A 14,755-nucleotide genomic window follows, 5' to 3' on the forward strand; every position below is an offset into this window, starting at 1 on the left:
CTTCAATTTTGTCATAAAGTTTGTAGGAAATTGACTGAGGTTTAAAGTTGGATGAAATGGAAATATTTCATTTATTTATTATCCATTATGCGCCAATATGAAATCCTACTTTTAGGGACGATTTTATTATAAGTAGTATTGGTGCTATTTTTCTGTCAAATAAAATATTGACAAATAAAATATTGGTGCTATTGATATTCTATTATTTATACTATTTTAATTAATAGTTGATATACGCACTTCCCCTTTAGACCATAATGATGTAAATTAAAAGATTTTGATCATGAAATGTGTTTTTAATTTTGTATTTACAAATCTTTAAAAGACAACTAGGCTTTTATCTAGGGCACATGGCATGGCGACCTCCATCTACAGGCATATTAACACCTGTAATAAAACTCGCCATATCGCTGGCCAAAAAACAGATAACATGCGACACTTCATCCACTTGACCAGCTCTGCCCAAAGCATGGGTTGCTTTACAATGTTCCAAAAACTTTTGATAGGCTTCCTCATCCATTCCACCACGTTTGTGTAGTTCCGTAACAATAACACCAGGATTCACGGAATTACAGCGTACACCCGACAATGCTAATTCCAAGGCAACGCAACGAGTAAACTGGTCCACAGCTGATTTGGAAATGTTATAAGCCAAGACATTTGGAAACGAACGAAGACCGCATACACTTGAGATATTGACAATGTTGCCTTTGGTCTTTTTCAGTTCTGGGACAGCCAACATAGTGAGATAATACAGAGAACGCATATTTGTATTCATAACCCGATCGAATTGCTCCAACGAGGTATTTTCAATACTTCCATTCTCTATTATACCAGCAGCGTTAACTAAAACATCCAATTGTTGAAATTTGTCTATGGTCTCTTTTAAAATTCTTTCCACGTCTTGTTCCTTAGTCATATCAGCCGGCAATTGTAAGTGGATGTCAGAGTTAACACATTTTTCTGCAGTTTCCTTCAGTTTATCCACATTACGTCCCACTAGTACCACACGAGCTCCAAGTTTGGCGAATTCTTGGGCAGTTGCTGCTCCAATACCCGAGCTGGCTCCAGTTATAAGGACCACTTTTCCAGAGAAATTCATTGTTATTTGAATAGAAAAGAAAAACAAAAAGTGTGACAACACCTTCTATATGTATATGTGTGCGTGCGTATGTTGAATTATTGACATTGAATATATAGTGTGTGAACAATACTCAAGATGGCGCGGTGGCATTCTTAATCACTAGTTGAATTATTTTACACCTATTTATTTATTCTCAATTTGATCTAGGTATATGATTAATATTTCTATAATTAAATCATGTATTCTGATCTAAATTGTAATTTACAAAGCAAAATGATGTTAACGAAGCGTTGATATGAAACTATTGGCCAAAGATATATTAATTATTGTCCGATATAGCGTATGATTAATATTTATACATATTTTGTAAATCATACGTATTCTCCAATAAGTATACGCCATAATCATCATGCTCTCAAACAATTCAATATCAACTGTTGTTTTTTTTCATTTGGGTTCCTCGCTTTCGACCGATCTTTATAATCGATAATGTTATCGACCAATTCTCATCGAATTATTCTAATCAAAATATACACATCCATACATATATCTATGAATCTTGTGAGGAGAAACAGATTATTCCAGTAATTCATCAATTACTTTCGAAACGTTGAGACTATTACACCATCAAATGGATTTTTCTGACAAAGTCGTAATTGTAACGGGAGCTAGTTCGGGAATAGGCGCTGCTGCTGCTGTCCATTTTGCGGAACTAGGATGTAGCCAATTAACTATCGTTGGAAGAAATGTCGACAAATTAAAAGAGACCTCCAATAAAATTTTGGCATTAACTGGAAAGAACCCACTTGAAATTAAAGCCGACATGGCCAACGAAAAAGATGTGGAACGCATAGTCCAAGAAACTCTATCCAAGTATGGAAAAATTAATGTTCTAGTCAATAATGCTGGCGTTCTTGAAACTGGAACCATTGAAAACACATCGTTGGAACAATATGATCGTGTAATGAACACCAATATACGAGCTGTATATCAGTTGACTATGCTAGCTGTGCCAGAATTAATTAAAACCAAAGGATCCATAGTCAATGTTTCCAGTGTCAATGGTATACGTTCATTTCCTGGTGTCTTAGCCTATAATGTGTCCAAGGCAGCTGTTGATCAATTTACTCGTTGTGTTGCCCTGGAGTTGGCCTTGAAGGGTGTACGCTGTAACTCTGTAAATCCTGGTGTAATAATTACGGAAATTCACAAAAGAGGCGGTATGGATGAAGCAACATATGCGAAATTTTTGGAACACTCTAGAAGCACGCATGCATTGGGACGACCTGGACAAGTAGAAGAAGTAACAGCTGCTATTGCGTTCTTGGCTAGTGAAAAAGCAAGTTTTATTACTGGAGCCAGTTTGCCTGTAGATGGTGGTCGTCATGCCATGTGTCCCCGATAAGGAAGTATACTTCTCATGCATATACATCATATCTATGTCATTAAGGGATTAACAGCAAATACTCTCAATAAATGTGATAGAAATTCAAAGCAATTGCATAATTTGTTTAAATATAATGGTTACCTCATAATGCTTGTAATAAATTAAATTAGAACAGAAAAGAATTTCACAAAAACATAAACCCAGATGCGTATGATCTTCAAACATTTCAATTTTTTCCTGCATCAATTGATAATGGACATAGAAAGCTTTTAATACTATATGGAATTTTATTGTTATATATTACATTAGGGTGTTTCACTACAAATTCAATGTATATGAATATGGCAGAAATATTTGGTTTCTAATATAACTTTTATACAATTCTTGAAATATCCATTTTTAAGATTTTAAGCCGACATGTTACTAGAAAAGGCATGAATTTAACGCAGGTTAACAGATTTGTGCATAAGAAATTTGAGGTACTAGAAAAATCAGTTTTGAAGGGGATGCAACTAAATGAAATTTCAGATTCACGAAATAGAATTTTTACTCACACAATATTTATTTATTTAATAGTACAAATGCTACATACCGCAAGCATCTTCTGCAATACTGTCAAGATTTGGACTAAAATATACCATATTTATATATATAAAATCCTAGTCACTATAATCTGATTATCATAATGCTATTTTTTAATAGGATAAAAAAAAAAAAATAATAATAAAAAAATAATAATAAAAAAATACCAAAAATAAAACCATATTGTACTTAAGAGTAGGTGTCACTGAAGACGACAATAAAAACTTTAAATATATATATTTATTCGCAATAGTAATATTGATTTAAAAGAAAACGAAAAAAAAACAAAAAAATAAAAATAATAATAACAATAAAAAAAATATTAATAATAATTGCAAGAGTAGTTTTTTTATTGAAAATTATAAAATTTTATATTTTTTTTCTTTAGACTTAAGAAGTTTATATTTGTGATAACTTTAATTCCATACCTTTAACCATCTTAGATTATAAGTAAAACTTTGTTTCGAGGAGTTATTCTTTAGTAGATTAATTGTAATTTACCTCAATTGGCCTTTAAGGCTTCAAATTACAAATAAAGATAATAATAATAAAAAATAATATTTAGAATTATACCTCATTCAGATTACACATCCACTTTCAACTGTAATTTGCCTTATAAGGCATTTCAAATCCACTTTTAATACTTTCACTACCGATGTCCACTTAGAAGGACATTCGAAAGACACCAAATTCTATTTTAGTTTCGATTTATTTCCCGATGTTATTTTAAAGTAGAGGATTTAATCTAAACAAGCTATAAATATTATATCCACATTGGTGATGTCTAAAATACATTTTTATACACTTCTTTAACAATAAACGAAAAATACGAAAATTTGAGACAATTTTTGTACTGTATGTTTCTAGTAAATGGACATTTATACAAAAACTATACCTGATACTTTTACGGAGTCTTTTTTATAATTTCTCTCACACTTTGAAAGATATTATAGGCCAAGTAGCGCTTATTTTCGTAAGGCCATTTGGTCACAATTCAAGAATCAAATTTTCTGAACAAGCTCATATAGCTCTTGAAGTAATTGAGGTAGGTTTTCAAAATGACAATTTTTGTTCTACATGCTGTTAGTATAAGTAAAAACAGAAGAAAAATAAAAGTTTTTATCATTAGGTTTATTTCGGTAGTGAAAGGGTTAATAGATTTCGAGCCTAATGAGTAGTCTCCTGACTGGCGAAATAAAACATATTTTAATTTCAATGGGATCCAAGAACATTAACAAACGCAAAAAAATGTATATATAACATTATTGATATAAGATTGCTTGTTCAATTCTGTATATAAGATTGTTGTTTATTTTTATTAATTCATATTTTTATATAATATTGTAATGTCCGTTATAGTACATTGTAATTCGTTAAATTGGCCCTGAAAAGGCTTTGAATTTCTTAAATAAATGGAAAAATAAAAAAAGGGTATGACGTATTAGCCTTAGGCTCAGTAATAGGAAATCTGTACGAACAGCTTTTAAAAGCTCACGAGTCGAAAGTTGTTTACTCACGCACAAAACTTGCGATTCATCAACATTCTGGTGGCTAACAAAAATTCTACTGCCGGACACAAATACTCCAGAATCATCGTTCTCCTGAATCACGGATATTCTTCATGGCTTATGTTTGAAATCTACAAGAGTTCGTCAGCTAGAATGGCATTGACGTTATTAAATACTTGGGCTTAATGTAAGCCTGATTAAACCACACACATTGCTCAAATCAAGATCCTTATTATATCATGAATTTAACTAAAATCATATATGAGACTAACAGCCTGTTTCTATATGTCGAACGAGCTCTATCGATCGACTGAAATGCATAGAAACAGCTGATTTTTGGTTATAAATTCGGCTGTTTGCTACCATTTCAGTCGATCGATAGAGCTCGGTCGACATACAGAAACAGGCTATAAAATTATGAATGTGATTAAATTCGCGAGTGTAGTAGCCTCAATATTCACGCACTTCATAGCATATTTTTATGTCTGTGTACCTCTTTCTTGTGAAACAAAGTGGTGTGTCACTTCTTCGATTATCTTTTAAATCATTCCAAAAATGTTGTTTCTTGTTTTAACTTATTTTTTATTAAAAACATTCTTTATCAGGCCGTCCCATACGTTTTCAAGTTTTTTCATAAAAAAAACTGCTTTCACTTCTATACTATTATAAGGTAGTAAATACGAAAATTAACATTCGTAACCATAGGACTTGATAATTTTGTTGAAGGGTTCAGCTTGCTTGGCAATATTTTCGCGAGCCTTGACTGTCAACTTCTTCATGAGTCTGTTGTGTTTCAAGGTAACCTGCAATTTAGCCTTGCGTTTACGTTCCAAGCTCTTGACGACATCTTGGTGATGCCAGCCGACTTCGCTGGACAAGCGGCCCAATTGACAGTATTTGCGGTCAGAGCGCAATGTCAATACACGCATGGCAATGGGAACGCAGACACGACGACGCTTGTCATAGGGCGAGGGAATACCATCGAAGACGCGGAGACGAGCCAAAGCAGCTTGACCGCGCTTAGTTTTGTGTGGGATCATACCTAGAAATAGAAAATATATTTTCTCATTACTTTATGCTCCATAACATAGAGATTTATGATTGTTGACGGTTGTTGGTCATCAGTAAGTTTTCTCGTTTCATGATTTAATCAAATAATGTAGGTAAGATAGGTATTGTTCATCATGACTGCAATACGTATTGGGTGGGTTTGGTCCGGAATTTACATACCTAAAAGAGAAAGAAACACAATAAATTATTTCTATACCAACAGGGTAATTCAATGAATTTTTAAATTAGTTTCAGTTCAAAATTAATGCTTTTCATGATTCAATCAAATAATGTAGGTAAGATATTGTTCATCATGTAGTAGTTGTTTAATGTCAAAGTCTTCCATAATAACACATACCTGAAATGAAGGAAAAAATCCAGAATTAGTTTTAGTTTTTATAAAAGGAAAAATTGTATTTGCTTTTGTTATGTCGTTTATCAGTATAAAACTATTTTCATTATTTAATCAAATAATGTAGGTAAGATTTGATATGATCATCATTTATAAATCCTAAAGATACTAAATATTCACGTAATATTCAATATTTTTATACGCTAGTACTATAACGGAGTACTAAAATCGGTATAAAACGATTCGCTTAAAACGGCACATTAAAGAAAAATTCCACGTATAGTAATCTAGTTTTAGAATTATTTCGGCAGCAAATGTGAAAGGCAACTAATAAGGACAAACAAGCTTCAACACAGAACTTTGATAGAATTCCAAAAGTTTGGAATTTTGAAATTACTATAATGCGCACAAAAATTTAAGAACAGGTTTGAGCACTGATGAGAAATTAGGAGTTTTTATTAGAAACTCCAGTCTGACGATATGTAGGATCCATTTAGCATTATTTCAATTTTGTATACTCGCCATAGTGAAAACGTTATAGTCGAAATTAATATTTTTAAAACCTATTACCTATGCGTCACACCAATAAGGTCGAAATGATATTACTAACAAACCTAAAGTAATTATTTGTAAACAAACTTATATTTCTCGTCAACACTTACCTCTAACAGCCTTGTAGAAGATTCTTGAAGGGGCACGGAAGTGGAATGGACCACGGGCAGGGTTGACATTGCAACGTTTGCGCAAGTAAGCCAAGTACTTGATCTTGTTTCTGTAGAAATGACCGGAGAGGTTCAATTCCTCGCAACGGACAACTGCGACTTTGCCACCTTGCAACAGGTATTTGGCAACAACGGAAGCCAAGCGGCCGACCAAGTGGCCACGACCATCAATAACAACGGCCTAGAAAACAAAACCAATGTGAGATTTGATACATTCACTGCTCACACCTCATGTGAGGTTATGTCAAAACTAACAATCATACATGCACATCGCTGCCCCAACAAACAAACGAATTTCTCATAAACAAAAGTGTAATTGCAATGGTTGCATGCAATTAATGAACATAACTATCAAAATTTAACACATATGTTGGTTATTACACTTTGTTTGCTACTCCATTGGCACCACATGGTATGGACATTTATTTTTTACAAATAGCAGACTTTATTTGACAGCTTGTTTTTGGGCAATTGTCATTTTTCTTCACGGGCACGTGTAGCACTCAACACTTTTTACTGAACATTTTCCCGTGTCTAGCAAATTACGGAAGAATTTTAACATTTTTTTCTGATTCACTATTTATTGGGGCAGTGTTTGTACGTATTTTCAACACAATTTCATTCGAATTTCGGTGAATTTTACTAAAAATATCACCACTTACCCTATTCGTTAAACCAGTCATGTTTAAGAACCGCACGGAAAGAAATTCGTCGGACGGAAGCAGCCATCTTGAAAATTTGACATTTCATTTTTACATTTGCGGCCGTACACCTCCGATATACGCTGTTATTTAGTTTACGCAAATATTATAAATAAACAGTGATCTCATTATATGATTGTACTCACAATTTATCAAACATATATATGCGTCGTTCACATGGTATAGTTTAAAAATGATGCTCTAGAAGTTGCCGTTTTATGCTCCGTCCACACTGTACGTTTATCCGGACGACAGTGCTCATGTCAAAAATAACCCACATATTTGCCAGACTATAAGTTACTTATAATACGCCGTCCGGACTATAAGTTTATCCGGACGGCAACCCTGCCAGCATTTCAAAGTTTCATTTCATCTTCATCGCTACCACAGACTCGTAAATGTCACTACAACCATCCTACTGTGATGGGGGGCAGCATATCATAAAGTACAAAATGTACTTCATACATGTATTTTGCCATCACTACTTTTATAAAAGCCATTTTATTTTTTGTGAAACGCCAAGCGCAACCAGCTTGTTATATTTTATTTAAATAAAAACGAAAATAAAGTTCTGAAAACATAGATTTTACGCTTAAAATTGTGAAAGGTATATTGGTGAACAATTTTTGATTTTCCAAATGGAATAAAGTGATTGTTTTTCAAATATTTTACAGACACGCTGCCTCCATCGAATAAAAACACTGGCTGATAGACGCTGCAACATGTAACTCGCTACTTGTAACTCTACCTCATCATTAATGCAAAAAATTATGTTAAATGTGATGTGATAGTGGTATAAATGTTATATTTTTAAGAATTTGTAAATAATTAATCAAATTATTAAATATCTAAACAAACGTGTTTTACTCGACCACAATGATTCTTTTACCACTATCTTAAAATGTGCTTTTTCTGATTGTTTGGAGGGTCTCTTATTGGCGTCGTTCTAAATTGATCTATAAAGGCACCTAATAATTGCACTCATGCGAAACCTTTTTGTAGTAACTTGGCGTGGTACAACTTCTCAATAGTGACGGCGCTTTTCCGACGAGTTTTTGATATCGTATATGATTGTTTCCAACGTACTGGGGATTCTCAGAAGCGCCCCCAAATACAAAAAATGTTGGCAGGGAATATATACGCTGTTATTTAGTTTACGCAAATATTATAAATCAACAGTGATCAATTTATATGATTGTACTCACAATATATCACACATATATATGGGTCATTCACATGACATAGGTTGAGAATAATACTGTGGAAGTTGACTATCTATTTTTGCCGTTTTATGCCCCGTCCAGACTATAAGTTTATCCGGACGACAGTGCTCATGTCAAAAATATTCCATATATTGGCCAGACTATAAATTATGTTCGGCGATATAATCGATACTGCAGCTTATTATGCGCCGTCCAGACTATAACTTTATCCGGACGACAGTGCTCGTGTCGAACATATCCCAGATATTGGCCACATTATAAGTTATGGAATCGATAACACATTTACCGATTATTTAGTCATCAACGACAATTCGTATCGATTGGCCACATTGTAAGATTCTTTACGAACACAGACATTCATTCCGGAAAAACTCATACTATGGACTATGATCGAAAACCCATTTATCGACTATAGGTGAGTACTATGTTCGGTTTTCGAGTTGAAAATAGGGATGCCAGATTTTGAAGAGGCAAAAAAAAAACACATTCAGTTTATAAAAAGAGCACATACGAAAAAAAACAAACTTTTTCAAATAAAATAAAAACATTTAATGCCATAATAATTCATTTAAACATAAAAAAAGGTTCATAACATATACATAAAATAAACCACTTTCAACGCAAGCTAATTTTCCTACAATACTAATTTTCTTACAATACATTTCTTTGGTATTTTTGTAAAAAATGTTATTGAAAGAAGTTTGTTTACATTTAGAACAGAGTACAAAGTGATGAAGCAACATCGGCGTGCTCTTCTTCGACTCTAATATATAAAGTAAAACACTATTTAATTAGAAAATAACGGCGTAGGAAAATCTCGTAGTGTGACATTTACGTATGTTCAGTTTACTTTAACCATTTTTTAAATCGCGTTGGAGTAATATTTGTTGTGATGCCTACAAAGAGTACTAAACTAAAAATAGAGCAATTTTGCGTGCTCTTTTGGCCTATCTTGTTTTAAGAGCACATTTTGTAAAAAAGAGCACATGTGCTCTTTAAAAGAGTACGTCTGGCATCCCTAGTTGAAAATCACTTTATTTTCGCGATTACTTTTCCTAAAATAATCAAAATTATAAATGAAAAGAAACATATTCCCGTAAAGTCATGCCGTAAATAGGGTCTCAAGCCCAGGGATGTTAACTTATTTATGCGAAATAATATACCTGCCTATTTTTTCGTGCGAAAAATCCATGTTTGTATAAGTTGTGTTTTAAAATGCTCAAAACAAAGATTTCGCATTTATTCCGCGCTAACGTTTTTTATATGGAGTATAACAGTTTTTCGTGCGAAAACGTTATCTTAGGACTAGGCTTTAGCCGCTAAAGTGAGAAGTGTTGCAAATTTTATTATAACTTGATGGGAAATAGCCCAAAGCAAATTTTCACAAAGTTTGTATTCCTTAAAATGGATTATTAAAGTAATCCTGAAAAAATGACGATTTTAGCGGCTAAATTCGAACTTAATACCCACTTTTAAGGTGGGTATTAAGTTCATCAAGTTTTATAGTAACTTGGCGTGGTACAACTTCTCAATAATGACGGCGCTTTTCCGAGGAGTTTTGGATATCGTATACGACTGTTTTCGAAGTAGTGGGGATTTTCAGAAGCGCCCCCAAATTCAAAACATGTTGGCAGGGTCGTAACATAAATAAATTTGCTGATTACATTCCTCGCCTCTGCGCTTGTTATTATGTTTTTATATTCCACACAATTTTTTAAAGTATTGGACTTTATTAATTCCCTCAATAATTCCTCGTCTATATTTTAGATTGTTTTTCGTTTGTTGATTTGTTTACATGTTGTTTAATGTTGTCAACGCACTCGACGCATTGAAAAGTTAAAAGTTCGTCAACTTCATGCGTCATATGCATACGTTACTTTTATCGTGTAACTCAAACAATAGTAGTTCCCACATTTAAAATTTTTGGCAATAGCATATAACGTACGCACACATGACCGCAATGTATGTAATTCCACCTTAACTTATAGTCAGGACGGCGCACAAATGGCAATTTCTAGTTTCCATGGTAACTGTCAAATTAAAACATCTCAACTCGGAGTGAACGATGATATGTTTTGGGAAAACCAGTGGGGAAAACTAGTCAGTGGAAACTTAGCAAAAAGGTCGTTTATACTGAATGAAGACACCAATTTATTAATAAAAAAATCTTAAAGCCACAAATGTAACTAATTTGGATTATTTTTCCGGGCTCCGTTAAAATCACGGGATTCAAAATAAACAATACCGGAATTCGGTATAAATCCGTCCCGAAAATCCCGGTTTTTTGGGGCGGTATTAATCTTGAATGACAGCCCTATTGGTCTCACTGTAAGATTCTTCACAAACACAGACACTCCGACCGACACTCCAGACTTATAATCTGCACTGCGTATTACACTAAATTTTTTCCTCATGCGCTTTACAGACTATCAGTTGTTCCGGGCGAAATGTCTGTGTTTGTAAAGAATCTTATAGTGTGTCCAATCGATACGACAATTCGGTAATTGTGTTATCGATCCCATAAACATGCAGCAGTATCGATTATGCCTTCGGACTTAAATTATAATGTGCACAATATATGGGATATGTTCGACACCAGCACTGTCGTCCGGAATAACTGATAGTCTGAAAGCGCATCAGCTTGATGGCTAGGTCGATATAAATTATTCATGATGAAATTATCAGCGCCACCTTCATTATTCTTATTTGATCACTCATCAATATAGAGTGTATCTCCGTCTGTTTTATGTGTTGTCTTAGACCGGCCATCCAAACAAGTTGACATTTCTTACAGATACTACACGCAATTTTTATTTGTTAAGTTTTTTTCATAAAAACATACGATAAGAAACGAATTATATTTGCAGAAACTAACATAAAGACATATTTCAATTTACCTTTAAAATTCGTAAGTACTACTTGGCTGAATTTCACAAAATAATTTCAGGAGTTCATTGTTTTGAACCACTCCCATAAAAGAACAAGTGTCGCATAGTTTTTTCGTCTTTGTGTTATCTTTCACTGACCCACATATGTATGTTTTCCTATTAAAGTTCTTTGAATGAGTAATCGTGTAATCTTACCAGTTAACAAGCCTTTTTTTCTATATTGAACAGGAAAAACAGCAATAATGTGGAAGGCCACAGCAGGTTTGCAAATCCAGAACGCCAATACAGCCGATGACGATGACTGGGAGACTGATCCAGATTTCGTAAACGATGTTAGTGAACAGGAACAAAGATGGGGATCAAAGACTATAGAAGGAAGTGGAAGAACTGCAGGAGCTATAGAGTAAGTATGGATGCATAATTTATGTTGTTTATCTACTATATGCACGATAATTTCCAGCATGGAAAAACTTCGTATGGAAACTGAAAAGGCCGATCAAGCAAAAAAACAAAAGCAAATCGAAGAGATAAATCCAGGGTACGGATATGGTGGCAAATTTGGAGTGCAAACTGATCGTATGGATAAGTCGGCTGTAGGTCATGACTATCAAGGCAAGGTGGAAAAACACGCATCGCAAAAGGATTACGCTACAGGATTTGGTGGCAAGTTTGGTGTACAGACAGACCGTGTTGATAAAGCTGCCGCTGGTTGGGATCATATAGAAAAGGTAGAAAAGCATGCATCACAAAAAGGTATGTTTTTTTGTTTAGTTATTTGAAATATTTTATTGAAATGCTAAAATTGCGTAATCTTCGTTTTTAGATTATTCAAAAGGCTTTGGAGGTAAATTTGGAGTGGAAGAGGACCGTAAAGACAAATCTGCAGTCGGATGGGATCACATAGAAGCACCTCAAAAGCATGAAAGCCAATTGGATCATAAAATCGTAAGTTGTTCGTGTCCTATTTTACACTGCATTATTACTCAGATGTTATAAGGACTTGACTCTTCTGCAACAAGAGCGAAATTATTGCAAATCTTTTTATATATTTTTTAAGGTGATAAAAATTTATTTATTTATTCCTTTATTGTAATATAAAGCCTTCAAGGCCAATAAAATTATTACAAATATAAGTAGTTTGCAATTCAATTACCTTCTTAAGCAATGTACAAATAACGCGGCTCCCCAGCCATATATTTTTATTATTATCAATTCATCAGTAATGATATGAAAACAAGTTTTGATAAATAGTGAATCATTTATGACCGCAAATATGTTCGCTACTATTTTTAGCACACACTTTATTTAAATTAACAAACATTTGTAATTTTCAGGGTTTTGGTGGAAAGTTTGGAGTACAGAAAGATCGAATGGATAAATCGGCTGTATCTTATGATGACGGTGGTAAACAACAAATTGGAACAAACTATACTAAGACAAAGCCTGTTATTGAAGGTGCCAAACCTTCGAATCTTAGAGCTAAATTTGAAAATCTGGCAAAAGTATCCGAAGAAGAAAATCGCAAAAGAGCTGAAGAACAAAAACGATTACGTGAAGCTAAAGACAAAAGAGATCGTGAGGAAGCAGCCAAAAATACCATTGTGGAAAATCAACCTTTACCTCAGGCCGAAGAAGCGAAGCAACCACCACCTAAAGGAGCACGTTCTATTATAACCGGACGAGAAGGTGGTATAGGCAATGCTATTAGTGCCTTTAATCAAATGCAATCGCCAACTAAAGAAGATCCACCCATAGTACGAAAGGAACCCATACACATTCCAAGAGAAGAAGCAAAACCGGTTGTCAAACAACCGGTCGAAGAGGTAAAACCACAGGTTGTAGAAGAAAAAGTTGCAGTGGCTTCGACTGCACCTCCTCCAGATTTAATACCATCCATTGAAATTGATACTGTAGCTACGCCTCCTGAAGTACAAAGCCCTGAACCAGTTGAGCCAATTACTACTACAGCTGCAGTAGAGGAGCCACTATATCAAAATCAAGCGGAGATTCAAAGTAACATTTCTGAAAATGCTTCTGAGCCTACAGAAAACGAAGGAGATGTTGATACTATTCCTGCAAATTCCGATAATTTGGCCGATTACATTAAAGATACACAAATACATGCAATAGCATTATATGATTATCAAGCAAACGATGACGATGAAATTTCCTTTGACCCAGATGATGTTATTACGCATATTGAAATGGTAAGAATAGTTAATTGTCTACATATTACTTGCCACTAAAATGTTATCGCATAAGCGTGAACTTCTTTCATATGACCGAATTCAGCCTTATTTTATATATTAACGGCCTGTGGTTTTTCCGACGGAAAAAGGCCACTGTAAAACACGTTTTTTTTTCCATAACATAACCAGCATAATATAACTAAATAAGCCCAATCTTTAGTAAAAAGTACGTTTCTCGTTTCCATTTTGTATAAAAAGTAATCTTCAAGCGCATTTTAGTAAAATAAACTATTTTCTGTTTCTGTTAAACGATGTCTGTCTTTTCCTTGCAGAGTTATGTCAAATATGCGCAAATTATAGCAGAGATTCATTAATTATTTTTATTGTAATGTTTTTTTTATTATTTCAGATCGATGAAGGTTGGTGGCGGGGTTTATGCAAAAATCGTTATGGCCTCTTCCCAGCAAATTATGTGCAAGTGGTTAATCAATAATCAAAATTGAACAATTGTTTTAAAGTTTTACGAACATATTTTTATGTGTGAGCGGTAAATCCGACTTTTGCATTGCAAATCTAAAAGTATTTTTGGTCACAACAACGATAACATTTATTTTATTATTTTAATATTTTTTATTTTCTAAAACAAAGTCATAATATTTGTTTATGTGTGCGCAAAGAAAAACATTCGTATTTGTTGTATGTTTAAAACATATGTATAATTTTAAAAATATTTTCATGTTCTAGTTTAACAGATTTATACATTCGAGAAAAAGGCATTAAGTATACACTATTTACAAATTCTATATTCTATCATTATCTTCATCAATTAGAAAAAAATTGTTAACATTTATATATAATTTGGCCTTTTCGAAATGGTTCTTAATATGTAATTATTGTTCCAAACTAATAAAAATAAGTCAATAAATCTTAATATCAACAGACTGTATGCAATAATAAAAGTATTGATCTTCCTTGTAACAACTATACTGACAATAGTTTCATTTTCTTCTAATATTTCCATTTTAAATTTGAACTTTGTTTTATCTATCTTTCGATTTTTGCTTTCCGA

At 33.5% G+C, this 14,755-nt stretch overlaps 4 protein-coding genes and 1 long non-coding RNA gene across 5 annotated transcripts; 3 read left to right on the forward strand and 2 right to left on the reverse strand.

Annotated features, from left to right (window-relative positions):
* Positions 1 to 289: 289 nt before the first annotated feature.
* LOC142220135 (putative oxidoreductase TM_0325) lies at positions 290 to 1,159 on the reverse strand. The gene has a single exon (XM_075289095.1). It carries the CDS (start codon positions 1,100 to 1,102, stop codon positions 338 to 340), a length of 765 nt encoding a protein of 254 aa, XP_075145210.1. The 5' UTR covers positions 1,103 to 1,159; the 3' UTR covers positions 290 to 337.
* Positions 1,160 to 1,615: 456 nt separating this feature from the next.
* LOC142220134 (meso-2,3-butanediol dehydrogenase-like) lies at positions 1,616 to 2,582 on the forward strand. The gene has a single exon (XM_075289094.1). The coding sequence runs from the start codon at positions 1,716 to 1,718 to the stop codon at positions 2,487 to 2,489; it is 774 nt and encodes a 257-aa protein (XP_075145209.1). The 5' UTR covers positions 1,616 to 1,715; the 3' UTR covers positions 2,490 to 2,582.
* A 2,537-nt stretch (positions 2,583 to 5,119) lies between these two features.
* RpL13A (ribosomal protein L13A) lies at positions 5,120 to 7,458 on the reverse strand. The gene is made up of 3 exons (XM_075289097.1): positions 7,348 to 7,458; positions 6,626 to 6,866; positions 5,120 to 5,603 (listed from the first exon to the last, which is right to left on the reverse strand). Exons 1-3 carry the CDS (start codon positions 7,366 to 7,368, stop codon positions 5,248 to 5,250), a joined length of 618 nt encoding a protein of 205 aa, XP_075145212.1. The 5' UTR covers positions 7,369 to 7,458; the 3' UTR covers positions 5,120 to 5,247.
* Positions 7,459 to 7,792: 334 nt separating this feature from the next.
* On the forward strand, positions 7,793 to 8,324 carry LOC142237237 (uncharacterized). Its single transcript, XR_012722406.1, has 2 exons — positions 7,793 to 7,993; positions 8,061 to 8,324. It is a non-coding gene; the product is annotated as an uncharacterized LOC142237237 (long non-coding RNA).
* Positions 8,325 to 11,360: 3,036 nt separating this feature from the next.
* On the forward strand, positions 11,361 to 14,672 carry Cortactin (cortactin). The gene is made up of 6 exons (XM_075289098.1): positions 11,361 to 11,517; positions 11,726 to 11,900; positions 11,958 to 12,250; positions 12,321 to 12,442; positions 12,832 to 13,704; positions 14,096 to 14,672. The coding sequence occupies exons 2-6, from the start codon at positions 11,740 to 11,742 to the stop codon at positions 14,177 to 14,179; spliced, it is 1,533 nt and encodes a 510-aa protein (XP_075145213.1). The 5' UTR covers positions 11,361 to 11,517; positions 11,726 to 11,739; the 3' UTR covers positions 14,180 to 14,672.
* Positions 14,673 to 14,755: the final 83 nt, after the last annotated feature.

The sequence above is a fragment of the Haematobia irritans genome, chromosome 1 (genome assembly GCF_050003625.1).
Source record: "Haematobia irritans isolate KBUSLIRL chromosome 1, ASM5000362v1, whole genome shotgun sequence".
NCBI lineage: Eukaryota > Metazoa > Arthropoda > Insecta > Diptera > Muscidae > Haematobia > Haematobia irritans.

What these genes read in the sequence shown, in the direction of transcription:
- LOC142220134 (XM_075289094.1), top strand. Translation starts at nt 1,716, where the DNA reads ATGGATTTTTCTGACAAAGTCGTAATTGTAACGGGAGCTAGTTCGGGA.
- RpL13A (XM_075289097.1), bottom strand. Translation starts at nt 7,368, where the DNA reads ATGACTGGTTTAACGAATAGG. An exon ending in TGACTGGTTTAACGAATAGG is followed by an intron (nt 6,867 to 7,347) that starts GTAAGTGGTGAT and finishes TTTGTTTTCTAG; the next exon opens with GCCGTTGTTATTGATGGTCG. An exon ending in CTTCTACAAGGCTGTTAGAG is followed by an intron (nt 5,604 to 6,625) that starts GTAAGTGTTGAC and finishes TTCTATTTCTAG; the next exon opens with GTATGATCCCACACAAAACT.
- LOC142220135 (XM_075289095.1), bottom strand. Translation starts at nt 1,102, where the DNA reads ATGAATTTCTCTGGAAAAGTGGTCCTTATAACTGGAGCCAGCTCGGGT.
- Cortactin (XM_075289098.1), top strand. Translation starts at nt 11,740, where the DNA reads ATGTGGAAGGCCACAGCAGGTTTGCAAATCCAGAACGCCAATACAGCC. An exon ending in AAAGCATGCATCACAAAAAG is followed by an intron (nt 12,251 to 12,320) that starts GTATGTTTTTTT and finishes CTTCGTTTTTAG; the next exon opens with ATTATTCAAAAGGCTTTGGA. An exon ending in TTATTACGCATATTGAAATG is followed by an intron (nt 13,705 to 14,095) that starts GTAAGAATAGTT and finishes TTATTATTTCAG; the next exon opens with ATCGATGAAGGTTGGTGGCG.